Source organism: Lytechinus pictus, chromosome 7, assembly GCF_037042905.1.
Source record: "Lytechinus pictus isolate F3 Inbred chromosome 7, Lp3.0, whole genome shotgun sequence".
NCBI classification, from domain to species: domain Eukaryota; kingdom Metazoa; phylum Echinodermata; class Echinoidea; order Temnopleuroida; family Toxopneustidae; genus Lytechinus; species Lytechinus pictus.
Window position 1 is genome coordinate 17,140,766 of NC_087251.1, and position 27,724 is coordinate 17,168,489.

The 27,724-nt window shown below is 36.5% G+C and overlaps 2 protein-coding genes across 3 annotated transcripts; one reads left to right on the forward strand and one right to left on the reverse strand.

Annotated features, from left to right (window-relative positions):
- Positions 1-210: 210 nt before the first annotated feature.
- On the reverse strand, positions 211-20,463 carry LOC129265445 (leucine-rich repeat-containing protein 57-like). The gene is made up of 4 exons (XM_064101381.1): positions 20,415-20,463; positions 17,965-18,233; positions 7,905-8,090; positions 211-5,990 (listed from the first exon to the last, which is right to left on the reverse strand). The coding sequence occupies exons 1-4, from the start codon at positions 20,461-20,463 to the stop codon at positions 5,949-5,951; spliced, it is 546 nt and encodes a 181-aa protein (XP_063957451.1). The 3' UTR covers positions 211-5,948.
- Positions 19,905-27,324, forward strand: LOC135154724 (uncharacterized). Of its 2 annotated transcripts, none has more exons than XM_064102100.1 (2): positions 19,905-24,283; positions 25,342-27,324. In XM_064102100.1, exons 1-2 carry the CDS (start codon positions 21,535-21,537, stop codon positions 25,404-25,406), a joined length of 2,814 nt encoding a protein of 937 aa, XP_063958170.1. In that variant the 5' UTR covers positions 19,905-21,534; the 3' UTR covers positions 25,407-27,324. The 2 variants fall into 2 exon arrangements, with proteins under 2 accessions (XP_063958170.1, XP_063958171.1); XM_064102101.1 differs by having other exon boundaries at positions 19,905-24,131.
- Positions 27,325-27,724: the final 400 nt, after the last annotated feature.

A 27,724-nucleotide genomic window follows, 5' to 3' on the forward strand; every position in this document is an offset into this window, starting at 1 on the left:
CATCAAAACAGAATTAACAATGATCTTAAAACATAATTTGAAGGTGGACTCTTTTGCTTGGTTACATTTTTGTTCACAAATAGATCTAGTTTTCCAATTAAAAAAAAAACTTCTTTAAGCTCCTTTTATAAGAAGTTTGACTTATCATACTAGGGAAGCAATTTTGGAGACAAGCAACCCTTTCACCAAAAAAGAAAAATAACTGACATCTTATAAGTTCTAAATTGGTATTTTAATGATATGACCATTGTTTTTATACACATACATCTCAATAATCAACACATAATACATATAACAGAGAATCATATATATTATACAAGAATATACAAGAGAATTTATAAATTTTAAGACAAAAGCGAAGTTATTGCACAGAGAAACTGAATCATTCAGATTATAACATTCCATATTTTGTTGTGTGGGGTGTTGGCATTGTGAGAGGGTATTTGAGTATGAGTTCGGAGATTTAGATCGACCCCTGGCATAAACTAAAATTGCATTTGACATTCTTCGCTTGTTTATGTTCAGTTAATGTAACAACAAAATGAAATGGAAATAAGTGTTATGAAGTTTCCCCCTTTTATAAAAATAAAGCAGACTGCATAATAATTATATACATCACAAACATAACAAAGTACAGTGTAATACATAGCAAGAATATCTTGGTCAAGAGGTACAAAAATAGAATTTCACTGAATATAGATCTAATAATGATTATAAGTTAGATGAGGAAAATATCTGCAAAATGATGATCAAAAGAGTATAAAAACATGGTAATAAAGGAAAATGAGAAGAGAGATGTAGAGAAGAGGGAAAAATGGGTAGAAAGTTGTTTACCATGAAAATCATTGGAAAACAAATACAGCTCATAGTGAGAGAGAGAGACAGAAAGCAAGAAGAAGAAAAAAGTTTGAGAAAGGGGGGGGGGGGGAGATTAATATAAGAGGAAAAAAGACAGACAGGGACATTTCCATGGGAGAGCATTTGGCGACTACCGCTATGATTTTCAAGTGACTGAAAATTGAAAGGGATAAAAAAGGACCAAGAATAAAAAATAAAAAAAAGGGGAAAAAATATTGAATAGAGTATTTTGGGTTGTATAGCTATGTAATACCTCATTTTCTTATGTAGAAAAAAAATTGAAGTAACCTTTAGCTCACCGTGCCCCTCCCCCCTCCACACAAAAAAACACCACTGTCACTGCCCCTAAAGAAGGTTGAAGGAAAAGAAGATCAAGAGAATCAAGAAAAGGCAGATGAAAAAAAAGAAGACAATACAAGATAAATTAAAACATTTGGAATACAGATGCTGGTCTTCAGAACATCAACTCTATTTGATATCTGATCACAAGCATCAGGTATACAGATATCTGTTAGAGAAAGATAGAATATCAGAGAGTACAAAAAAATTGTTCATACAGGGAGGATCTCTACAAGAAAAAAAATGTGATGTTTTCTACTCAGGGACTAATTTCCTACTTCTGTTTGTATCAATGTACAAGTCTTATAAGGAGTAGAACATATGCAGGGTCTCTTTTTTTATCATGAGGGCTATTTTAGAAACTCTACCCCTATGTATCTTTTTAAATATAGGTGGTGTTTCATAAAGCTATCCTTAATACACATGACTGTTCACCCTTTTTTGGGTGCCAAATTCGATTTCTTATCAATAGGAGTCCCATCAGTGACTAAGCTAAATTTTGATCTTTGTAGCTTGAAATATTCTATTTGTTTCTGAATCATTATTCATTATTACCTATACAAGGCATTTTAGCAGCTAAATAAAAAACCTATTTCGCTCTCTACTTTCAATCCGACTGCGCAGTAACAATTAGCAAGGATTACTTCATCAAGTTCATAAATAATCTGAAATCTGAAGTTGTGACAAGCAAATAGTCATAGAAATTGTTCCAAATATTAGCTTGAATCACAAATTATACAGCTGCAGGAAATAATAATAATACTGAATGGCTCTTCTGTTCGGGGAATATCAAATATATTGCCTTTAAAAGAACCATATTGCCCTCGTCTAAAGACTCGGGCCAATATGATTCTGTTGCCGGCAATATATTTGATGTCCCCCTCAAGGCCAGTCAATATTATATAAATATTTCTCCAAATTTAATCAGTGTTAAAGGGAATACACTCTCTATATGTTAAAATATGGAAATTTGGAGTACCATCTCATTTAGCACAAGAAATTGTCACTATTCATGCATAGATTGAGAACAGTTTGTTTTACAGCCTGCTGATCTACACACACTTTTACTAGCATCATATGCTTAAACAGCACAGTTAACCAATGCTTCATGTGGTTAGAAATGATACTAAAATATCATATGGTCTGGCTTGAGGTTGGAAAGACGAGACTGATGTCGACCAAAGAGGCTAATCCTGTAGAATTTCAATAAATTTGATGAAAAAACACTGTTAATCCTCTGCAAGGGATGTTTGTATATCACTGCCAACATCTATAACTGGATTTAGTTCTCAAGAGAATGCCAAACGCCCGTCAACAGATTTTAGGCATAACTGCAAACCATTTTATGTTTGTGTTGCACATTTGGCAAGAATGGGCCATTTGCAGAAAGGGTACAGTCTACATTTCTAATCAGAGAGAACATCCTTCTTTTATTCAAAATTTTGAAATTGGTAATTAGCTATCTGAAAGGGCCCCTACATAAAGCAAATGTTTGGACCACAGAACAGACTGTTCCAATAAAATAGAAGGAATTCCCTTCACTATTCGAGAAAAAAAATTGTTCACACAAAACATGTATGTCATGGCAAACAAAACTAATCAAAATGTTAATCTGAAGAATTTTTTAATGGAATTACTTTTTGGATGAATCGATACCATTTAATTGGTAACCCAATGAGGATTATGTGTTAGGACTTTGACAAGGCCATAATTATGGACCCAGAAATTCCATAAAATAGTAAATCTTGTTTGATTGTCCAACACCCATTTTTCAAATTGGAATGTTGGTTTAAAAAGCATTAAAAAGTTTGTGAGGTTAGTTTTCTGTTCTATCACTTACTCTAATCAGCATATAAGCAAGGCTCCACACTTACAGCCCATCAAAATCATCACTTTAAATTTTTGGTGGCCCTAAAACAACTGATAGAAAACTTAATAATTTATCAAAACTTTGGTAGCCCATGTGGACTACCAAGTGTGGGCTTTTACAAAGTTTTGGTGGCCCGACTCTCATTTTTAGTTGCCCCGGGCCACTGCTAATGTCGAGCCCTGATATAAGTGATCAATATTAAGTTAATAATAAAAATAAGTAACAAACAAGGCAATGGTTTAACATATCCAACATAAAAATGTGAATAAGGATTAAACTATGAGTGTATTTGTATTTTAATTGTGCAGTGGTTTTGAGTCGATCAATCAATTTTATAAAACATGCTCCTCCCAATATATCAAAGACAGAGGTTGTGTTAAAGCAGATACGAACCAATAGCACCATCTCGAGTCCTCAACTACTCATACTAGGCCAGTTTCCTGACCCATAATGCTAGTGTAGTCTAGTAATATAGACCCACTTGAATGATAACATGCTAATTAAAGACTCAATACATTTATACCGCAATATTTATGTTACCAATTACTTTTCCTCTCAAAACATTTTAGTTTCTCTATACAAATACAATTATAGGTATTTATTCTCTGTAGTATTAGTAGATATCTGAAAACGTATATTTTAAGACTATGTATTCATAACACACAGTCAATCGCACCACACACAGTTACCTCCCCCTTGAAATATCCTGATGTGAAACTGAAGGTGTATTTGTTGAATACACTGTAGGTTGAAAACTGTAGGCAAATTACTTGATGGTGTCAGTCAGCAATAGGCACACTTTTAAATTCCTCAAAAAGAATATAATCTACCACTTTAAGCTGAAAACAACCCTAAAACATATTAATATCATGTCAGTTTTCACATTGAAAAATCTAACTGATACTTGAGTGATAAATATTGGAATAATTCAGCATTTGATAAAAAAAAAATTTCAACAAAATTGATTGTTGATTGACCGTCCAGCTATCATACAATTTTTGGTTGGTTTTGTATCATCAGAGAAGTAACTTCCAGTGTAGTGGACCAACTGTATGACACATATTCACTTATATAAGAAAGTGTCACACAGCAATTGAATTGATCATGCTATCTTTTCATCTCAGAGGCAAAGGAGATGGAGAAAAAAAAACCTAATTGAGTAATACTAATTTTACTATTACTAATCATAATTCCTTCATTATACCCACACAATTCATCCCAATCCATATGAGAATAAACTTAAGGAATAAAAAAGTCTAATATCAATTTAATTCAACCAATTATTGTAATCAAGGTTGAATTATTTTGATAGCAAGGCTCATTTACAAGTGCATACTTGGATAAGATATCATCATTATGAAATATACAAATTCAAGAAGCAAACATTCCTATAACAGGATAAAAAAGGGAAAAATATCATTTAAAGTTGTTTACTGAGATAACTTCAAAACTAAGGGTATGAAAGAACAGTAGAAGCATCTCCCAAATCACATTCCATTAGATTGTCATTTCCATCACTGATTGACCATCATTTACCAAAATTGAATTAAAAGGAAAATGTTAAATACGTAACAATTGAATAATAGCATACCATATCCGAATAACATGAAACGTGTAGGTGTATATTGCATCCATGCCTCACATTACAATAGAACCTTTGTCAAACCAACTATCTTTCTAAAAATCACCATTCCAATCAATGCGTAACCTTGCCAGGTTTAAACTCGGCTATTTACTTCCTTGATCTTCAGGATACAGGATGTTCAAACATCTCAAGACAGATCTAAGAAGTTATGCCAACAATCAATCTCTGCATCACAGTTTGTTATTAAAGACTGATACATCGGTCAATAAACAATCTACATGTCTCATGTCTTCGCATGAAACAAGTACAAAAGTGCAGTTTCTAACAATCAAACCTGCTTCTGGATATTCTGGGTTCTGGATATAGGAAGCTACCTTCAGTCGTATGCATGACAGGACAACTCCTCAAGAAGAACAGATCCTATAGACAGACAACTTCCCCAGATACCATTCACACATGATCTTACTTACACTCTTAGAAAACATCCCTCATGGAAGAGATCTTGGAGATGAAGTCTCCTAAGGAACACCTTAACCACTTAACTTATAGTAGACACATGTATGTTTGAGGAATGTACATTGTGTGTGGACCTTAATACATGTAATTCTATTGTCAGTATAAAAGTGTCAGAGCGGCGCTGTTCATAACCCTACTGCAAATACCAACTGAATATCGAAATCAGGACTCTGGACATCAGACGGCACAATGTCACCAAAACATTTGTGGCGCTTACTGTGACTCTACATATAGCAGCTCAGATCCACATACATTACCATGGTTCAAAATGGCGACTGACAGATGGCGCGTGAGTAGGAGACTTATGAAATATTGATGACAGAAAACGAAAAATGGCTTCTGTTGAATTGTTAGAAGATGGGGATGATTAATTCATTACAATTACCAGTTTATATGAAATGATATGTTGAATTTAATGTGATTCCAGCATATGAAATGTAATTGATGTAAAGACGATTCATTGCAGATAGCCAGCAGTTAGGTCAACCAAACAATATCCACACGATAACCGAACAATATCTAATTTGAAGATAACTTGCCAGGCACTGGGGAGTTGTCCTTGAATGTCCTAGAACCAGTTGTATGATTCTTGGCCTAAGTTTCTTACCAGTACCCGAACGTGAAGAGTATGATACTGGTTATAATGCTTGATTTTTAACAAAACTCGCATGACAGTAGTCAACCATGTTAGCACCATATATGAAATCTGCACAGCTACAACTTCATTTTTGAGCAGCAGGACCTTGGAGATAGCCTCACATAGCATCAACTAGCTCCACATCAAAACATTTTCTTCTTAGCTGCTGTGTATCGCTCCATGTACTGCAAAAGAAAAATCATACAGACTGAAATTAAAACACATGATAAATATATGTTTTTTTGTGCACGTCATGTAACCATGGATTATACTGTAAAAAGATCAATTTATTGTGTGTCTACTATAAGACCTATATATATTTTGGATATGTGTCTCAAGTCAATAATTTTCATTTGTAATGCAAGGTTGACAACCGTCTGCAGGTGACTTCCTTTGAAACAAAAACCCAGCACATGATGGTGAGATTGTCCACAGTTTTTATCCCAGCCTTGTAGAGGATATTGTATAACGCAAATGCAGCTAATATGAAGTTACATCTCAGCAAGTTGGCTGAGGATTAGATAGAGAAGCTAAGAGGTCACATATGAAGTGAAGAGCTCTTAATGCATAGGATTGAGTGTAATCAAACACATATGGATTGTCTGTTCCACATGGAATTCATTCAGCCACCTCGATTGAAGGAGGATATGGAAAATGTAGAAATATACCCATAGGAAGTGCAAAGCAAACAAAATTAGTCCCCTTTTCAAACATGGAATTAAAGGGTTCTTTAAGAATTTGTAGTTTTTACTCCCAAAAAGGCGCACAAAGGCTATCCAACGTGTCCGCAATGAAGTCTATTTATTTCTTAATATCATTAAAAGGTAATAACAGAGCAAATATCAGTGTTTATATTCTCATTTCTGTCTCATTTTAAATTAAGCAAATTCAACAAACAAAAAATATATTTCCATCATAATTAGCTAGAAAAGTTTAAGTATCATTTCCATGACTTGATTTGCTGGACGACAAAATGATAGAACTGATGTAGTTGACTGGTAACTTTAAGATGGCCTTCAAAGCTGTAATGGTAGGGCTACATGTACATGTATATGAAGCAAACTTGACACCATGAGGAAATCTCAAATCTCAATCAATTACCAGTCAACTTCAATTGACAAATCTGATGCTAAATTATCTCTGACATTAAAGACCGATGTGCAAATTATGGGGCAAGCAAAGAGATTGCAATCACACATGTTTACACACTTTACCACTAGTTACCAGAAATGTGCTAAAATTGTCTTAGCCAGGACTTTATAGCTCTGATGATTAAAAATGGAATATGAGGTTTTACTTTTGTCAGATCATGTAGGACACTCAGAAAATTTGCTCAATATAAAAATGAACACATCTGATATTCTCCAATCTCCAATCTCCATCCATCACTCATTTTCTATAATGGTATTAACCTTTGAATATAAATATATTTCAAAAATATAAAATTTAACAATAATGGTATGAAATTGAATTGTAGTCTAATTCTACCAGACATAAACTAGAAGTAATCTAAGGTGATAAATTGGTGCAAATTTTCAAGAGTGATTTTTTTTTAAATATTCCTGAGAATGTAACAAGTTTTTTCAAATATACAAGAGTTGGCATAGGTAGCCTATTTGACAAGGCGATAGAAGTCAGCTTTCATTCTTTTTCATGATAAAGATACCATTAAGGACTTCAATGTCACTGGTTTCGATGGCAAGGCTACGTGGATGATAAGGGTTGCACACTGATATGCTTGAACAAATCACAGCAATTTTTTTTCATTTATGATTTTTCGATCTGAGCTTTTTTTTTTTAATTCTTCACAAACTGTTATTGCTAGGCTACATAGATTATATGGGCTGGGTTTTTATTCTTAAGTTTTTTTAAAGCTAGGTTCCATGGGTGACATGGGCTGCACATAACCACCCTTGAACAAATAATGGCAATAATTCTTCTATTTCATTTATGATTTTTCCATCAGAGTTTTGATTCTTTAAGGTATATGACGATGGAGATTTGATTAAAAGAGCTTAGTCAGTATGCGAGACGAGGAAATCATTGCCACATCAGGTGTAGATAGGTTTCCTCTGTTTCACGAGCAGGAATACTCTCACCTTTTCATATCCGTGGACCTCCTGGAACTTTTTCATCTCAAAGAGATTTCCATCAAGGGCTAGTAACGAGACATGAGATTCAGTGAGCAGCTTGGCTGGTAGAGCGTTGATATGAAGACAGTTCTCCTCTAATCTCAACACCTTCAGTCTCGGGCACTGGGATACGCAGTCAGATATCGTTGAGATCTGCAGACAGCAAAAGTATCAACATTATCAAGCATCATAAGACATAACATCTATAAAATCTTCATAACCATGGGTGCCTTAAGAGATCATTTATAAAAGCAAATATGAGAATGAAAAGAAAACCACATTCAGAAAATAAGATTGGATCTTGTTTATCTCTTCAAGACAGGCACCTGTTAAAAGGTCTGATTCACTCCTTATTTATCAAAGTGTACTTTCATGATTTTTTCATGAAAATCCCTAGAAAATCTTACACCAGTTTCATCAATATCAACATAAACAGACACATAACCCATAGTACATGTATCTTCATACTATCACACCTATGTAATTAAGACACAGTTCTCATTATACTTTCTAAAACTGGTTTACTGGAAACCGGTTCAGGAAACCAGTTTGGAAGATCGCTTTGCTAGCGTTCCCATTTGATCACCTGAAAGTGGTTTTCAAAACCACTTCACGTAAAGTTGTCTTGTTATGAGAACACTCTCAGTGGGGTGACATGTTTCGCGCAAAATTTGAAACCGCAGCATACATGTAGGCATTCCACATACAGTGTGTGGAGTAGCACGCTCAAAATGTGCGAAGATCGCTTCCCGAAGAACGGTTGTGTCCTCACTTACACTAAAACCAGTTTAACGAGGCAAAGCAATCTTTAAAACTACATCGCAAGGTGGTTTTCTGAACCGGTTTGGAAGATCACTTCCAAGACCCCTTCGACCGTTCTCATTACACGTTAAACTAGTTTTAGGACGGTAGTGAGAACGGTGTCTTACATGTAAATGTACAAGTAAACATAATGTTGTTTCTGTTGTTGTTGTCTATTTCACTTTTGCTTTTGTTCCGAAAGATAATGCATTCAACCCTGGATAAACCAACTGACTGGTCCAGCAATTATAATCTATTTGCCAGAGTGTTTTTGCGTTGACATAATCACTCATAATCACCTATAAACAAAAGACCACAAGAAACACAAATAAAGATCAAGCTACATGATAATATTATTTGGTCTTTGCAAACTGAGATGTTAAAGGTTATTATTCTCAAGCCACATCGATCAACGTCAAAAGACATATAAATTTGGCAATGTCAAGGGGTACAGGATTGTAGGAATTGATCTTATATTCATATCTGGGTTTTTTTACCACGGTACGTTTAGATCTGTTTTAGAAGGGGTGATCAACTATGGCATATGATGTTTGATTTAGAGGAAGGTGAAATGAGATGAGGTTTGTTATGGTCTTTTGTCACAGCTTCAATCTGATTGTTGCTCTTCATATTCCAATTTCCGTGATTGCATCACGCACTTGCAAATCCTTTTCTTCCTCGCTTTTCTCAGGAGAAAAATGAATGTTTCCAGCCCAAACCAAGGAGAGGATAGACCTCCCAATCATATACATATCAGCTTACATTTTATGGATAGAGATCACATTTCTTGTTACAAATACAGCACAGAAATCATAAAAATATAATACAAATTTGGCAAAGTAAGGTACTTAGATAGCAAACACAATTAAGATTAGCAGGGGTCACAATAAGGGTACTGCATTCCAAATATCATCACTGTACCTGAACATTAAATACTGTGTAGAAAACAATTTTTTGTTCAAGATCAATGTTCCTTTATATGTAAAGCTTCACTTTGTCATTGTAAAACTAAATAAAAGAAATAGATCAAAATGAAGAACTCAGTTTCAAATTGTTTCTTATAGTATTATGTTATTACCTCTTCTGGCACCAGCGAGAAACTAATGTTTTCATCTGAAATGGCACATCGTTTTGGGTTTAATGGTTTACATCTTGTATGAATGAATATGTAGACCAGATTCAGTGAAATATATTTATGATTAAAAAAAGTAGAGAACCCTATTAAAAAGAATGGGCAAATGATACTCAAGATAAAGAATTGTAAAAAGTAAATGTAAAAAATACTATTAAGTTCTATCAATTTATACTCTTCTGATCAAATCTAAAGAATTGTTTTAGTCCTTTCAGAGCGTAAAGAGTGATGGACATAGGGTGGGGATGGGGTCAGCTAGATAGATCTACCTCTGACCTTTCTTACAGTAATTGTAAGATATGGTATCAGGGTACAGAATAATGGAAGAGGAGGGGGGTAAGCATCCACCTAAGATGCCCCATAGAGGGTGTAAGAAGTGGTATATGGGTCATACAGGATAGCAAAAGCAGTCCCAAGAGAAGGCAGACATCCTCTGTAGACCAAGGAATATACTAGTCAAGTTCAAGGTACATTGAGAGGCAACACATTTCAGGCAAACTTCCGATTACTCGTGACATACACAACCAGAATCAGGAAGTAGGCAGGACAGAACTAGATTGACCACGATGTTAAAGCACGGGTGGGAGCACCAATCATCAACGAAAATGAAATGAAGGGAAAGGAAGAGAGCGTGAAGGATGGGGAGTGATCAGAAATAGGGCAAGAGTGAGAAGGGGAAGGGAGAAGAGGGAGATAGAATAGAAGGAATTTTGCTACATGTATAGGAGGAAAGAGGGACATGAAGGTAAGAGGGAGAGATGAATAGTGAAAGGAGGAACAAAAATGGTAAGAAAGAGTAAGAGAGAGGGAATAAAACAAAATAGAGAGAGAGAAAAGAAGATGGAATGGGAGGAAATAGATAGAGGTGTGAGTGATATGAAGAGAAAAATAGATGGACCATGGAAACAAACAGATGGACAGACAGAAAGATAGAAAAGAGGGAGAGAGACAGAAATAGAGACACAGAAGAGAAAAAAGACAGACAGATAGATGGAATGAAAGAGGGAGAGAGAAAGAGAGAGATGGATTGGAAGAAGATAGAGAGGAAATGAATTAAAACCAAATAGAGCTGCCAAGAGGACTTTAGGGTGTGTTCAATGTCGATTTTTGAAATTTAAACAGCAACATGAATCATGATTAAAAACTCAATTCCAAAACACCGAACACAAACAGGATCATCGGTGCACCGTTCAGTGTCTAAAATATAAAGCCATTTACAGGTTGATCATCTTTGAATTTCCCGCTTTCGTGAGCTCAGCTTTAGTGCTCAGTTTGACCCATCACAAGAAAGGTCAGTCCTGGCACTTGTTTGTGTAGGCTTTCACTGCGAGAGCAAATTAAAGACGTTTCAAAATCCAATTGTGTTTGCATTCGCGATGCTCAAGGTCGTAAATCTGAGCTGATCGCATTTACAGATGCATCTTTTTCAACGTTTAAATTTTCCTCCGAATCGTGGTTTGAAAGACGTTCAATTTTACGACCGGGAATAGTGGACGTTGAACACACCCTTTGTTTCTCATTATATCTGCGTTTTGTAATACACCCTAGTACCGTTGGTATGGGATCCAGAAGGGTGGCATGGATGGGGGGGGGGGATAAGAGCAGTAGCGGACCGTGACCCGGAGGAGACAAAGCATTGGAGGGGCACTGTATTGTTTGTGAACAATGCTGTGCCACCCCCCCCCCCAATGCTTTGTCTCCTCCGGGTCACGGTCCGCCACTAGATAAGAGGATGAGGGGTTGGAGGAAAGTAAGAACAAGAAGTGACTCATTTGAAAGTAAAAGTAATTAGGCAATGAAGAGCAAAGGTAGATGAGTTATAATGCTAATTAAGATAATTTAATTTTCTTTTTTTTACGTAAAACCTCAATTTCCTCAATCTGTCAAAATACATTGTATCAAGGACAGGATGAGGTGTAAAATAAACTATTCTTTCAAAAATAGAAGGGAAAAAGATCAGAGCATATTAAAAGATTGAATACTAACATCATCTGATGAGCAACATCTCATAGGAAAACATCTGAACAAACAGAATAATTTCCTTTTCCCTTTCCTTTCTCAAGAATCCACCCCAGGTAATGAAAGTACAAGCAATGCAGATACTGGCATTTCCACCAAAAGTCCTGCTTTTCAGATCAACAAGTGAAACTATTGTTTTAGTATTCTAATTTTAGTGACTCAGTACACGCATTACTCCCAGTTTCAGGCTAATCAATTGTTATTGAGATTGGTTCAATACACTCACATGATTATAATTGAAATGGCATGGGAATCTATTGTTAGATAAACTTTGTTTTCGTATGGTGTAATAAAGGAGGTTAACAAGTTTCCGGTCCGTGTATGGCAGTTCATGCCCTGTTCACAATTTTCAAATAATCAAATGATACGTTACCGTACCTCCCTGATTTGCTGACACAGGTAAATACAAAGAATTGAATGCATAGTACTTGGTACATGGTACAAACAACCATGTGAACAAGAATGCACGCTACAATCACAGATCAGCAAGCTGCATGCAAGTGTATTGTCAATGGCAGTATGTCGTATCTTGAATACCGAGGCCCACATGCTTTCAACTGGATGGCTCCAAACTGCTCAATTTCAAAAGGAATTAATACAGGAGCTCAATTGATTCCAAAAGCTAATATCTTTTTTTTCCTTTGATTTTAAGCACATGGTTCAAATTAACTGATATTGTAATGACAATAACTGAACCCCCCCCCCCCCATCCCTGAAATCATGGCCTTTAATGGACTGACATCAAAATAAATGGATTTTGACCAATTTAAGAAATGGGACCCTGGACAGTACAGTGGCTTGATTGGCCATTGAACCTCAGCCAAGTTTCTTTTTCCTGATTAGATTCCAATAATCATTGGTCAACTCTAAATTCAGATTCATTATCCTAAGAACAGGGAAAGTCATAAATAATAATTTATGTATATTTTTTACCACTAACAGTTTACTTTACATCTGTGTCCATATCTCGGAAACAAACTCCAAGCCTTGGAGAGAATATTCAAAGTATGTATACACTGGGCCGTATGCATAAAAACAAGCAATTGCTTGTGCTAGCCTTTTGCTTGAATCGGTATGCACACAAACAAGCAATTGCTCATAAGCAAAAGCTTTTGCTTACAAGCACAGACAATTGCTTACTACTCGTAAGCAAATGCTTACCAAACAAGCAATTGCTTAAAACCGTATGCATAAAACAAACCTTTTACTTGTCTTGATAAGCAATTGCTTGCGTTTTTTCAAGCACCTCCAGACCAGCTTGAGCTCTTGCTTACTCATGGCATTCTGGTTTAAGGATTACATTTTCATACCGTTTCAAGCTCCATATTCCAGAGGTTATGTTGTGATTTCATATCTAATCAAATTCCTGTTATTTTAGACTTTTTACGGCAATTTTTGTCCATCGATCTACACAGAAACCCCCCTGATGCTCTGCACTGTTTTCCCCCTATTTGCGTAATAAAAAATACTTCTGCCAGGTCGGGAACGAAGCGTCGTTGTCCTACTGTGCGATGTTCGCACAACCGTAACGATCCTTTGTCCAACACATAAGCAATTGCTTAGGCAGTGCAAGCAAAAAAAAAAATTGAATAAACCTAATTTCATATAATAAAATACAAAAGAACAAGTGGAGATGTGACATCATCAGTCCACCTAATGAATATTCATGACGACAGTTTTCACAAAATATCGCTAAACTTTAAAATTCAACAACTTTGATACTTTGACGGATTTTGATGAAATTTTCGGCATTGTGCTCAGTGAATTCTACTCTATTTATTAAGCTATAAATATTTTCAGCCCGGACCATCCCTTTAAAGCATTTGCTTATAAGCAATTGCTTGTCTTTATGCATACGGCCCAATGTCACGGCTCAAGGCTGTGAATAGCACATCTTTGCACCAATTACATTCATATTTGGTGAAAATATGTGTGGCCTGTCAATTTCTCATCAAAAGTTTCTCTCCCCTCCAAATTCTGTCCCTCTACTGAAAGGGGAGTAAAAAAGAAAGAATATGAAGAGGATTTTTTGGGGCACAGGAAGTTATCCTCTATATGGAGACGATATAAATGCAGGTTGAAAGCAAGTGCGGGGCTACTCCCGGGGGGGGGGGGGGGCACTCGACCAAAAAAGTAGTTGGTATGTGCCGCGGGCGAGACAAAAAACGGGGGCCTTGGAGCGGGCTTATTGTAAAAAGGAGGGTCCTCGGAACGGGCTTCGGAACTACAAATGTTTGTGAAAACGGGGGTCCTTGGAACGGATCCCTGCGTGTGAGTGCGTATGCATCCCTATGGAACCTGCATGCAGCTAGCCAAGCGGTACGGGCGCCGGGTGCGCTAGCGCAGAGGCGATGGTCGGACAGCGCTCTGCGGCCACTTTTCACCAAAATTGCGGCTCATTGTAGCAGAACAATGCGACCGGAACGAAAAATATGCGAAGCCTTGGAGCGGATTTATTTCTTCTTTTTCTCGATAAGAAGAAAATGCTATGCTTTGGAGCGGCTTTCTTTGTTCTTTTTCTCAATAAGACAAAAAATGATATGCCTTGGAACGGAAATTTAGTGTAAAAATAGGGGTCCCCTCCGCGGCACATACCCACTATGCATTATATACTGAGTGCCCCCTCCCCCCCCCGGGGACTACTAAAAATTGTAAAACCAGCCCGAGTTTGCTCAATCTTGAGATTTTAGCCCAATCGGCCCTCTTCGCGATTAATCTTGAGATTCAAGAAACCCTGTCTCCACCATCGCAAGTAGAGCGATTCCTGCTTGAGAAGGCATCGATGCATTATGGTCTGACGTCGTGAATAATTCGTAAAATAGCCTGCTATTTTGCAAACAATCCCAAGTTGACTTGGGATTACAATGTCGAGATTAATCCTACGAACTATCGCGATAATTGCATCTCCATTACAAATAACCTCGAGATTGTTCAGATTGGGATAATTTGCCAGATCAGAAATAGCGCGCTAATTTGAAAACTCGGGCTGGTGCAGACGGCCTTTTTGTACTGGCCTTGCAAAAGTTCATCACTGAAGGGTCATATGCAGTAATTATTATCTCATAAAAAGAGATATTTGGATACCCATCTCATCCCGCCCTGTGGCTACTCTCAATTCATGCAACTTCCTTTCAGCGCAAGGACATGTTCTAAGTTTTAAGTCAATAATAAATTTTGCCAGATATGATTACATTAATACCCTCTTTCATACTGCAGAGGGCATTAGCAGACCGGAGGTTGAACTGAGCTCACCATGCAATCACAACAACCTTGACCTAAAAATTTATTCTATCTCATCCAGCCATCTGCATGTAATTCTAAAAATGGAAACTAATAGGTAGTTTCAAACCTAATGATTTCCATATTTTTTTTGTATTTCTCTTTGTAATTTACATTCAAAACAAATCAATGTCAATTGTCAAATCAAGAGTAATTAGGTACTTGTATCTGTAAGATTAATCATGACTCGTCTTTCTTTTGCCGGACAACTCTGATTTGTCAGTGTTATATAATACCAGCAATGAACAGGATATCACATCAATAAGAATAAAGGATTTGAGATGAAATGAAAACAAATAATCCCTTCCCAATTTTTCCTCTTCAACTTCTTCCTCTTCCTACACATCATTTTCTTCATATTCATCCTCCTCTTCATCTGTCTCCTCACTCTCTTTACTTTTTCTAGGGTTCCTTTCATTTTTTAGTCTTAAAAAAACAGAATTCATTCACCAAAATGAGCAGCAAAATAATGACTTCTGTTGTACTTAATGTGCAAAGTTGTGAAAGCAGTGATGTCTGTGATAGCGCCAAGGTGAAGATGAGGTGCGATTATGGGATAAGCTTTGGTTAAAAGAAAAAGATCAAAAGAGTGTAACAGCTACAGTCCAAGGAGTGTTTCATGGACCATCTTGACAGAGATATTCACTGACAAATTTGCTCTGAGCCAATCGCGTGGAAGAATTACAGTAGCTTATAACAAATAGTGAAAAAAATTACTCCACGAAATGCTCCCCAGAAAAGACTCCTTGATATAATACGGATAAAATAGATAATGGGAATTCTTAAGAGGAGGTCTACAAAAACTTGCACTTTATCTCTTGCTCTCAAAGCAACTTCTACACACCTACGGAGCTGTACTCTTTATAGAGGTCACAGGATGAAATATTAATTAGGCCTACTTGATGAAGAGAGATATTCAGAGATATATGTTCTGTTATGAGATGAAGAAGCACAGATGGTAACAGAAGTTTGAGATTATTTTGACCTTGGCAGTGAGAACAAGCATAAGAAGAAGTTTGTTGTGTGTAGCCAAGTTTGATCCAGCTGGGAAAATGAACTTTTCGTGGGTGACAACAACCCAATCAATGCTGATGTCTCTTTTACCTGATGGGCGTTATACTACTAGCTATGTTTTGAAGTTGTGCCAATGGTGTGTACATGTATTGCTTTCAAACTTTTGGGGCAAACATTGAGTATGTATCATCATGTAGGTCCATGGTATTATGAAGTATGTTTATCTCAATTTTGTACCAAATGTACCAAATCTGCCTTTATTCATTTTTTTTTCTTGTTTTCCAACTGCTTTAGTTCTTTTTCTACAGTAGCTCTTCAATACAATAATATACTTGTAAAATATTTTGATTCCATGTAATTTTACATTGTAGTAATAAATTTTAAAGCTCCGTTATTACAAGCTATGTTCTCTATGTATGCCCTGCTTGTTCTGTTTATTCAGATCTGTCATGGGCCTTCTTTTTATATAATTTTCTGTATTTATTCATTTGTCTTTAATGATTTGAATGTCAATGAATAATAAAAAAGTAATAGAAGATTGGGTCCTTCTTCATTTTAATGTAAAGATGAAAGTTGACCATCTGATCCACAAAATAGTAATTGTTTCTCTACCCCCCAGGTTTTGGGGAAAGCATGGTTAAAATCAACAAGAGTGTTAGTCTATTGGACAATAATATAGACAGATTGACGAGAGAGAGAGAGTTTAGTCCCAGAGCCCCCTCTTTTCGTTTTTGGTGCGGCACATAGGTATCATTTTATAATTTGAGTACCCCCCCATGGGTATTTCAATCAGGTATACATATTCCCTATTGTTTTATTTCAAAGGACATTATAGAAATGAAATGAAAAATAAAAATCAAATTCTTTCATATTAAGAGCTATTGCCACCTAAGCTAATGGTCTAGTAGGTCTACGGCACCTTGTCAAAGGTTAGAGCCATGTCTTGCCAGCAGAAATACTGCAAGCAGCTTTTCAGAGTATTTCATCAAAGACATTACAATAGGTATTAATGCACGAAAGCCTCAATGAAAGATGCAGAGCATCCTTATAGCAAGATTCCTGCTAAAAGAGGTGATAACAGAGACTTTTGACAAGTTGCATGAGTGAGAACGAAGCCAAAGAAGCCAGCTTGTAATAGCAGTTGTCTTATTACTAATGTCCACCAAATCCATCATCTAACTGATGTAATGCGTACATGCACATTGAAAGTGTTTATCCCTTGGCCAAGATGACTCAAACCCGGTAGAAATTATGATGTCAACTTTGGTTGTCATTCTGGTAATTCTCAAAATTGCAAATGCCAATAACAGATAGGTTGATGAGGAATCCTGGTTACTATTATAGACTCTGATGACTATAACAAGTTTGATTGAATTTACACACAAAGCGTGTCTGTGTCTTATCCATTTCCGTTCCATGATGATGGAGTGAGCTGGACTCTGTTCTGAACTTTGGCTGCAGACCCATTGGACAGAGGTACAGGTAGATGAAAATTGTTAAAGGTGGCAAGCAACCGTCCTTGTAGGTCAATTGATGTACAAGTTCTGCATGTTTTAATGCTGAGCAAGACTTGGCTTGTAGCTCAGCCTGTTGTAATACTTACTCCTTCTATTAGATGCAATGCAAAAATAACCTGATAAATTACTAAAGATTTGCTACAGTAAGCATCGGCTATATCAAGCATCGGATAGAAGTGCTAAGACTTTTGAAACTTATTACTTCTCATTATTAATGCATAGATATCATGATACATTAATTAACATGAAAGACTTGGTTGATTACCTGATTTTGGTTAACATTGATTTCTATGGCTTGGATGGTCTGGCAGCCATCGGGTATCTGCGTTATCAGGTTCTTTGATAGATCCAGTACATCGAGATGTCTTAGGGCCCCTATGTCTGTAGGAAAGTTCTTGATCTGATTGCCAGATAGGTGAAGAGATTTCAGAGAAGACAGTCTAGTGATGGATGATGGGATGCTCGTCAAACGGTTACCTGATAAACAGAGTGTATCAAGCTTCTTCAGCGAGAAGAACTCTTCCGGCAAAATAACTGGAGTTGAGAAAGACACAGAGCACAACAATAATATTTCATTGAACTGGTGATTAAAACCATTACAGAACTAAATGTAACATACTGATTTTAATTTAATTTGGTGAATATCATTTCATAAAAAAGCAACAAAATATTTGGCTACTTTAAGAGATTGGCATTTCCCTGAAATACTTCATTTGTGTAGGAAGATATCATGCTTTTTTTGAAAAATGACATTCATTTCCAAATAACTACCATGAATATATTTTTTTCATAATGCACTGCATCTGTCTGAATTTGTAGCAGACTGTACATGTAGAGTGTAGGCACATAGTCAACTTAGATGTATCCATTTAAAGGAGAATGAAACTATTGGAGCAAGTTAGCTTTTGTGAAAGCAGAAAAATCAAAGAATAAGATCAACAAAAGTTTGAGTAAAATACATGTAGGACTAGCAATAGAAGAGTTATGAGCATTTGAATTTCGAGATCACTAATGTTATGGAGATCCTCCCATTGGCAATGCGACCAAGATCTACGATGTCACAGATGAACAACTCTCCCCTTTTGGACACTGAAAATATACCCCAAAACATCTCTTTTTGCTCATTTTAATCATATGACAAACAATTCATCAATGATATAATGTTGTGAAACCTCTGTACTTGTCCTCTCATAAAGAGAACACCTCACCTTGTGATAGACTCTATAAAAGTGAGAATATAAGTGAAATAAGTACTAAAGTAATGAGGGAGTTGTACGTGTGTGACATCACAGATCTTGGTCACATTGCCAATGGGAGGAACTACATGGCATTAGTGCTCTCAATATTCAAATGCTCATAACTTTCTTATTATTCATTCAATCTTCCTCAAACTTTCAACAATATGATTCTTTGATTTTTCTCTTTGATATGTATTCCGCTGGTTTCAAGGGTTTCATTCTCCTTTAAGTTTTTGCAAAGAACTCTATATTCAGTCAACAAACAATCGTGTTGTTGAATTCATGACTGACCTAGCCCAGGTACAGGAGAGAAATCAAGCTGCGAATGAGATCAACACACACTCTAATGAAGAGTTGACTGATGTGATAATTACTATAAGATACAAGCCATTACTTTCAACTTACCAAATTTGATTACTAATGCAGATTAACTCAATTTTGTACATTACATTTTATGAAAACAAATCAATCTACAGTTTGATGAAAGAATAAAGAAGACAAAATACCAATTTTCACATATGTTAAAAATAATCTGTGAATTTACGGTCTAAAAGAGTTCATAATTTAAAGGTCAAGTCCACCCAAGAAAAATGTGGATTTGAATCGATAGAGAAAATCCATCAGCCATAACACTGAAAATTTTATAAAAATCGGTTGTAAAATAAGAAAGTTTTGATTACTTTTCACAAAATAGTTATATGCAGAAATCAGTGACATGCAATTGAGAGAGTCGATGATGTCCCTCACTCACAATTAATTTTTTTTTATTGTTTGAATTATACAATATTTCAATTTTTACAAATTTGACAAGGACCAACTTGACTGCACCATAAAATGTTATTAAAACAACATTGGTAACTTCAGATGTTCAGGGAGGAATACATGTAAAACTTTCCATCACATGACAATGAGGGGAAAATTAGAATACTGTATTTCATATAATAAAATACCAAAGAAATATGGTGTCAGGAAAGAAATTTAATTATAGAGTATTTCAGTTGAGTTCAGACATGTGTTTAAAATATTTACTTGGTCCAGCTTATGGTAGGCCTATAGACAATTGTATATGTACATATGTTTTGAATGTTTCAAAAGCAAGCGTTGGGAACGTTTGATACACCCCCCCCCTAGAGTCCAAGATCAGGTGGATGTCATATTTTGTTCAAGTGTTAGACATATTTCGTACTAGCTAAGCATCTTCATACAGGTGTCATAAATAGTTAATACTGTGCTTTAGCATTGAAGAATGTAGATGTACAGATGCACAGGAAGTCTTTTTGTTATTAAGAATGTGTTGCTTTATGCACTCATCTGCTATAAAAATTCTTTGAATTACGTTATAGAAATTTTACAGTTATTCCTAGTAACGGTAGGGTATATTAGGAGGTTAGTTTCAATAATTCAAGGAGAACCACCTAAGCTAGAATAGACTACAGACGTTCGTATAGGCAGTCTAAGTTATAACTGAAGGGACTACGTCGGTGACGAGATAACGACCCCAGCTGCCACCGGTTCTCCACCGACATGTTTTCGTCAAAACTCATGTCATCATTGGGGGCTCGATCTCGTCCACTAATTCGTTGAAGCCACATCTCTGATCTGGGGGTTACTCATCAAAGGGGCAACACAGTCTGCGGAGGCCGAGGCCGAGTGGAAGAGACATCGCTAGCTGCGGAGGCCAGGAACTGGACCGACCACCAGGGCCGAGTGGGGCATGTCAGGCCAGATGAGACGATGGGGGCTAGAGTCAACGATTACCGTTAAGTTAAGTTGTATTTTGTTTTATCCATGTACATTTTCATGTACAAATTATTGTAAAACCATCAAAAGAGAACATCAGAAAGATTGAAGAGATATGATTAAATCTTTTTAATAACTGTATTTATCAGTTTCACGTATTCTTTTTTGGTGTCAAGCAGCAGTAAGTAAATAATTAAAAAAAAGTCACTTCCCACGTGACAATTTGGAGGTCCCACCGAGACACTGCTGCTTGAAATAATTCAAAATTATTTAGGAAAGAAATTAATCTGTGGTCATCTTTCCAAATGGATACTTTATTGATGGTCTATTGGTAATAGCTCTTAAAAGTATTTCTCCCCAAGGTGTGCATTGAAGCCTTGGTACTAATCATACTTGCTATGCTTGAATTTACATTTGGATAGTACGATGAATTATTGTGGGAAATTTTCAGTGAGAAAATATACTTCATACCTTTTTTCGGCCGGGTAAACAGCATTTAGGGAAAGCAGGCCCTGTTTTAATGCTATGGTATATAGTGGGCTGTTGGTCGTTAGGATAAAGGATATGTCGGGAAGAACTGTTTGTTCTTAATTCACATAATTACTGTCTATTCTTACGGGTAACTCGTTGGCAGGGTAGCAAGTATTGTATGTTACAGACTGTGAATTTGTATGTGTGAAGTGGGCTTTGTTGTTCGCATGGTTGAATAATTGTATGCTCGTGGAGATACGATTTCTAGTGCGGTGCTTGTACTAGGGTTCGGCATTTGGTTGCCAGGTTAAAGCTATTGTTGCTTTGTTTTGCGGACGCCTTTCACAATTCAAGTCTGGTTGCTAGGTTTTTGGAATTCATTCAATATGGCTAGCATAGAGAAAATGAAGGAGTTTTCTACTTTAGGTAGGGAGATGGGACTTAGTGGTGGCGAATTGAGTAGTTTTGTCACAGATTCGATGGAACGTGAACGAGAACGTGAAAAGGAAGTTCATGAATTGCGCTTGGCCCAAATTAAAATTGAACAGGCAAAATTAGAGGAACGCCCTCTTGAGTTCAGTGGGATTAAGTTGAAGGTAGGAAAGTTTGACGAATCAACTGACAGTTTTGATTCTTACATAACAAAGTTTGAATTGTTAATGGATAGTCAGAACGTACCAAAACAAGTTAGGTGCTTGCATTTAATTTCAAATCTGACTGGAAAATCGCTGGATGTAGTGAATAGAATGAATAGCACTGATCGCACCGATTATGATAGGGTAAAGCGTGAGCTTATGGAATATTTCCATCTTACTGAGAATGGTTATAGAAAGAAATTCAGGTCGGTAAGACCAAATAGGGAAGAGCGCCCAAAACAGTTTGCTGTTCGGATGAAAGGATACTTTGATAAGTGGTTGGATTTGTCTGGTGTTGGTGATTACGATTCCCTGGTCGATTTGGTTGTTAGGGAGCAATTTTTGGATTGTTGCCCCAGAGAGGTAGTTGGATTCTTGAAGGAAAGGAATTGTGGGAAGTTACATGAGATGGTTGAATGTGCTGAGATATATGTGCATGCGCATGGATTGCATACTTTCATTGGTCATAGAAATGATAAATTCAATCCTAAGAATCAGAACCAAAGACAGAATCAAAATCAGAAACAGAAATTAAGTCAGATCCATAACACTAAATCAGTATTAGGTCCACAGGCAGATAGGAAGCCCAAGTATGCTAGTTCAACGAAAAATAGCACAAAACCTAGCTATGGTAATAGCGGTACAAAGAATGGATGTTATATGTGTGGTAGTCCGAATCATTTGAAATGGAATTGTCCAATGAAGCCCATAGTTCATTCAGCTCAGGCTATGAGTGTGGAGGACACTCCACTGGATAGTGTTAGGTCAGAAAATTCGGGTTTACATTTGAATAGGAATGAGAATTTTATGTCAATAGGAACTTTGCGTTCAGACGATAGGGCTAGTAGTCAGTCAAAATCCACTGGATTTGTTGAAAGTTCAGCTGGATGTGTTCTCATAGGCAATCCAATGATTACAGTTCCGTCAGAAAGTGAGAGTGTTGAAACGCTTGGTATGGCATACGATGAGGTTGGTGCAATGATTGATGATATGCCAGTTGTTTCGGGTAGGTTGTTACCCAAGAACAAGCCTGTTTCCGTGCTGAAGGATTCTGGGAGTAGTACAAGTGTAGTGAGAACGAGTTTAGTATTAGACAATCAGTTCACGGGAGTGATTCAGTTAGTTAGGCTGATAGATGGTACTCTGAGACGTTTTCCTAGGGCAAATATCATGCTAGATAGTCCCTATTTCATTGGAGAAATCAATGCCTTGTGTATGCCCAATTGTTTGTGTGACGTCATTATTGGCAATGATGTGAAGGGGGCACGTGAGCCCAAGGATCCTGACCTGCAATGGGTGCCTAGTATAGTTCAAAAGGCGAATAGTTCCGATGTTGATGATCGGGTATCCGAAGTTGATATGCAAAGTTCGGAAGTTGTGTCGAGTTCGGAAGATAATGTTCGGGTTTCCAAAATGGATGAGTCTGTTACGAAAGTGGATGAGGTTTTGGATGATGTGCCTTCATGTGTGGATGAGGCGATGGCTGTTGAAACTAGAGCACAAAAGCAAAGTCAATCTAAACCTAAACAAGATTTGAAAGTAAGAGACTCGGGAGTAAAAGTGAAGTCGGAGGACTTTTTGCGAGAGCAAAAGGATGATTTGTCACTTAAGCCTTTGTGGAACAAGGTGAATGATATCGAGACTAAATCGAGATTCTTGTTCATGTCAGAGAAGAATTGTCTTTATCGACAAGAAAGGGATATGAGAAATCCAAGTGTTGGTGTTGGTCCCAAGTTAGTGGTTGTTCCAAAGACACACAGGTCTGAGATTATGCGAATTGCCCATGATTCATTGTTTGGTGGACATCTCGGCATTAACAATACATTGTCAAAGGTTAAAGCCCAGTTTTATTGGCCAAGTATGTATGAGGATGTTGCCAATTTCTGCCGATCATGTGACGTGTGTCAGAAGACTGTTAGTAAAGGGAGAGTCCCCAAAACGACTCTCGGTAAGTTACCGATAGTTGGCGTCCCATTTCAACGAATTGCGATAGATTTAATGGGTCCATTCATTCCATCTGCAAGAGGACATACTCACATCTTAACGATAGTAGATTATGCGACTAGATATGTAGAAGCTATACCATTGAAATCAATATCGACTGTAGATGTAGCTGAGGCATTAGTCACTGTGTATAGTAGGGTAGGTGTTCCTTGTGAAGTAATGTCAGACTTAGGTACACAATTTGTATCTGATTTAATGAGGAAGGTGTCACAGTTGTTATCAGTCAAACAAATAACAAGCTCTAGATACCATCCGATGTGTAATGGCCTTGTAGAGAGGTACAATGGAGTAATTAAGACAGCTTTGAGGCGTCTTTGTTCTGAGGAGCCACGTCAGTGGGACAGGTACTTACCTGCTTTGTTGTTTGCTCTGCGAGAAGCACCCAGTTCGAGCCTGGGGTTTTCTCCATTTGAATTACTCTATGGTAGACATGTGAGAGGTCCAATGGATATTTTGAGAGAATTATGGACGAATGAGAGTATTGACGCAGAGTTAGGTAACGAGTATGAATACGTAATTGACTTAAGGAAGCGGTTGGTCGAGTCTTGGCAATTGGCGCAAGACACTTTGAAATCCTCCGCAAAGAGGTACAAAGGTTATTATGATCGAAATGCGAAGAAAAGGAAGTTGATTGTTGGTGATGAGGTCTTGATACTTTTACCTACTGTTCATAACAAGTTACTAGTGGAATGGCAAGGACCATTTAAGGTTGTTGGTACCAAGTTTGACTATGATTATGTTGTCGACGTCAATGGTGTGAGGAAGACATATCATATCAATCTTCTCAGGCGATATGTTCGTAGGGAAGAAGAGGTGGCTGCTAGCTGTTTTGATGTTGGTACTTTCAATGTTAAGGATAAAGAAGAGGGAGAGATGATAGATGAGTGTATTGGAGATGCGCCTGATATGCCATGCTCATTACAAAAGGAGTTTGTGAATCATGTTCATGATCCTAAGGATGAGGTTCGAGAATTGTCATGCGAATACCAGGATGTATTCACGATCATTCCTAAGCGAACTTCAGTGGCTGAGTGTAAAATTAATTTGACAAGTGATGGACCTGTTCGTTCTCCCCCTTACACTAGAGTACCCCAAGTTGTCGAGGTTGAGTCAATGCTGAAGTCAAGGGTTGTCGAGCCTTCGGATCCGTCTTATGCGCATCCGATTGTATTGGTTAAGAAACCGGATAGTTCAGACTGGTTTTGGATAGATGTCCGGCACCTTAACAAGATAACCGTGTTTGATCCCGGGTCTATATCAAATGAGCTGGTGTGAGAGAGCTTTAGTTCACTAGGATGTTGATAATTACGGATATATGGTTCAAAATATATTTCATAAACATTAAATACTTATACACAATATTATACACTGCTCGTTTTCGTAAAATAAACATTTTATATAATATCTGTGCACTTATGAATAGTAATATTTTCTATATTCCTGTCGTGTAAAAGAAGCCATAAGGCCAATTTTTTTTATATATATATATACAATGCTTTGTTTGATGCATAAGTATTTTGCAGATATTCATGATCTTTTTATCATTTATTCCAGGTATCCTTGGATCTTCGAAGCTAATCACAATCGCAACTCAATTACAATTCGCGATTAGAAATTAGAATAGGGATTTACGTTAGTAGGGCTTACCTGTGAATTTAGTTAGAATAGGGAAACTTATAGGTCATTTAGTTTAGGAAGTTAGGAAATAAGATTGTAAAATTATATTTTTGTTGTACTTTATATAAAATATGTATGCAATGAAAACAAAACGGAAAGAGTCGCTTGTTCGTAAGAAGTCTTAAACAAAAAAAAATCTTAAAGAGTTATTGATATTCTAAAACAGGCACTTTCATTGTACAAAATACATATTTATGTGTTAGAATATGCTGTATTCGTACAAGTGCTATTCAAATTCGTTTAATGAAAATATTGCGAATCAGTAACTGTGTTTGAAATATAAAATTTGTTTCTTTAATCGATTATTTAAAAAAAATAAAATTAAGCAAGAACATAACGTTGAATTCAAATATGTTAAACATGAAACGGTTGAAACTTTGTAACCATTTTTGAAGTAATTTATGTACACAAAAATATGAATTTTTGAAAACTGAATGGCATTGCAATAATTTTAATTTACTTGAATGTTTAAAAAAAAAAATGCTGATTTTGAGAAGAATACTGATTTTACATACATAAAGCAATGTTTTAAGGATTATGAAGTACTTTCATTTATTGAAATATACAATGCTATGAAAGTGGTAACAAACACTGCACTTTGTTTTAAAAGAAGTTGTGTTCGGAAAGATTACTGAATTTAAACAGTTATTTGACAAAGCAAAGTAAGAAAGGATTGTAAATTATAATGCGCTTTGCAGAATTTAAACGATATTTTGAAACTGAAAGTGAAATTGATCTTTTACAAAACTAAAAAGCTTAGATGATTTGATATGAAATGGTTTTGTATAATGCATTTGGCATATATGTTATGCTGGTATAAAAATCGATTATTACTTGTGTTTTTGGAAATAGTGTTATGAAAGCTTAGTCAATGCTTTGAAAGTAAATTTCTTTAACGGATGTAATTCAGGTTCCCTTAATTTCATCTTAAGGTGGGGGATATTGTCAGGAAAGAAATTTAATTATAGAGTATTTCAGTTGAGTTCAGACATGTGTTTAAAATATTCACTTGGTCCAGCTTATGGTAGGCCTATAGACAATTGTATATGTACATATGTTTTGAATGTTTCAAAAGCAAGCGTTGGGAACGTTTGATACACCCCCCCCTAGAGTCCAAGATCAGGTGGATGTCATATTTTGTTCAAGTGTTAGACATATTTCGTACTAGCTAAGCATCTTCATACAGGTGTCATAAATAGTTAATACTGTGCTTTAGCATTGAAGAATGTAGATGTACAGATGCACAGGAAGTCTTTTTGTTATTAAGAATGTGTTGCTTTATGCACTCATCTGCTATAAAAATTCTTTGAATTACGTTATAGAAATTTTACAGTTATTCCTAGTAACGGTAGGGTATATTAGGAGGTTAGTTTCAATAATTCAAGGAGAACCACCTAAGCTAGAATAGACTACAGACGTTCGTATAGGCAGTCTAAGTTATAACTGAAGGGACTACGTCGGTGACGAGATAACGACCCCAGCTGCCACCGGTTCTCCACCGACATGTTTTCGTCAAAACTCATGTCATCATTGGGGGCTCGATCTCGTCCACTAATTCGTTGAAGCCACATCTCTGATCTGGGGGTTACTCATCAAAGGGGCAACACAGTCTGCGGAGGCCGAGGCCGAGTGGAAGAGACATCGCTAGCTGCGGAGGCCAGGAACTGGACCGACCACCAGGGCCGAGTGGGGCATGTCAGGCCAGATGAGACGATGGGGGCTAGAGTCAACGATTACCGTTAAGTTAAGTTGTATTTTGTTTTATCCATGTACATTTTCATGTACAAATTATTGTAAAACCATCAAAAGAGAACATCAGAAAGATTGAAGAGATATGATTAAATCTTTTTAATAACTGTATTTATCAGTTTCACGTATTCTTTTTTGGTGTCAAGCAGCAGTAAGTAAATAATTAAAAAAAAGTCACTTCCCACGTGACATATGGGTGACATCATCAGTCCCCCATTTGCATACAAACAAGGATGTGCATTAACTGTTTTGTGAAATTAAACGAAATTTAAAAATGTCATAACTTTCTTATTTTACATCAGATTTTTATGAACTTTTCACCAATGGATTGTTGTTTGTTGGGTTTTTCTCTTTTTATTCAAATTAATTTTTTGATGGAGTGGACTTGTGCTTTAATATTACACTGCAATATACAGTATGTTTATAATCCATATACGGTAGTTGCTATATTAAGTAACATCTATGCCTTTAAAATTTAGATCCTCATTGCTCACACTTTATATACATCTTT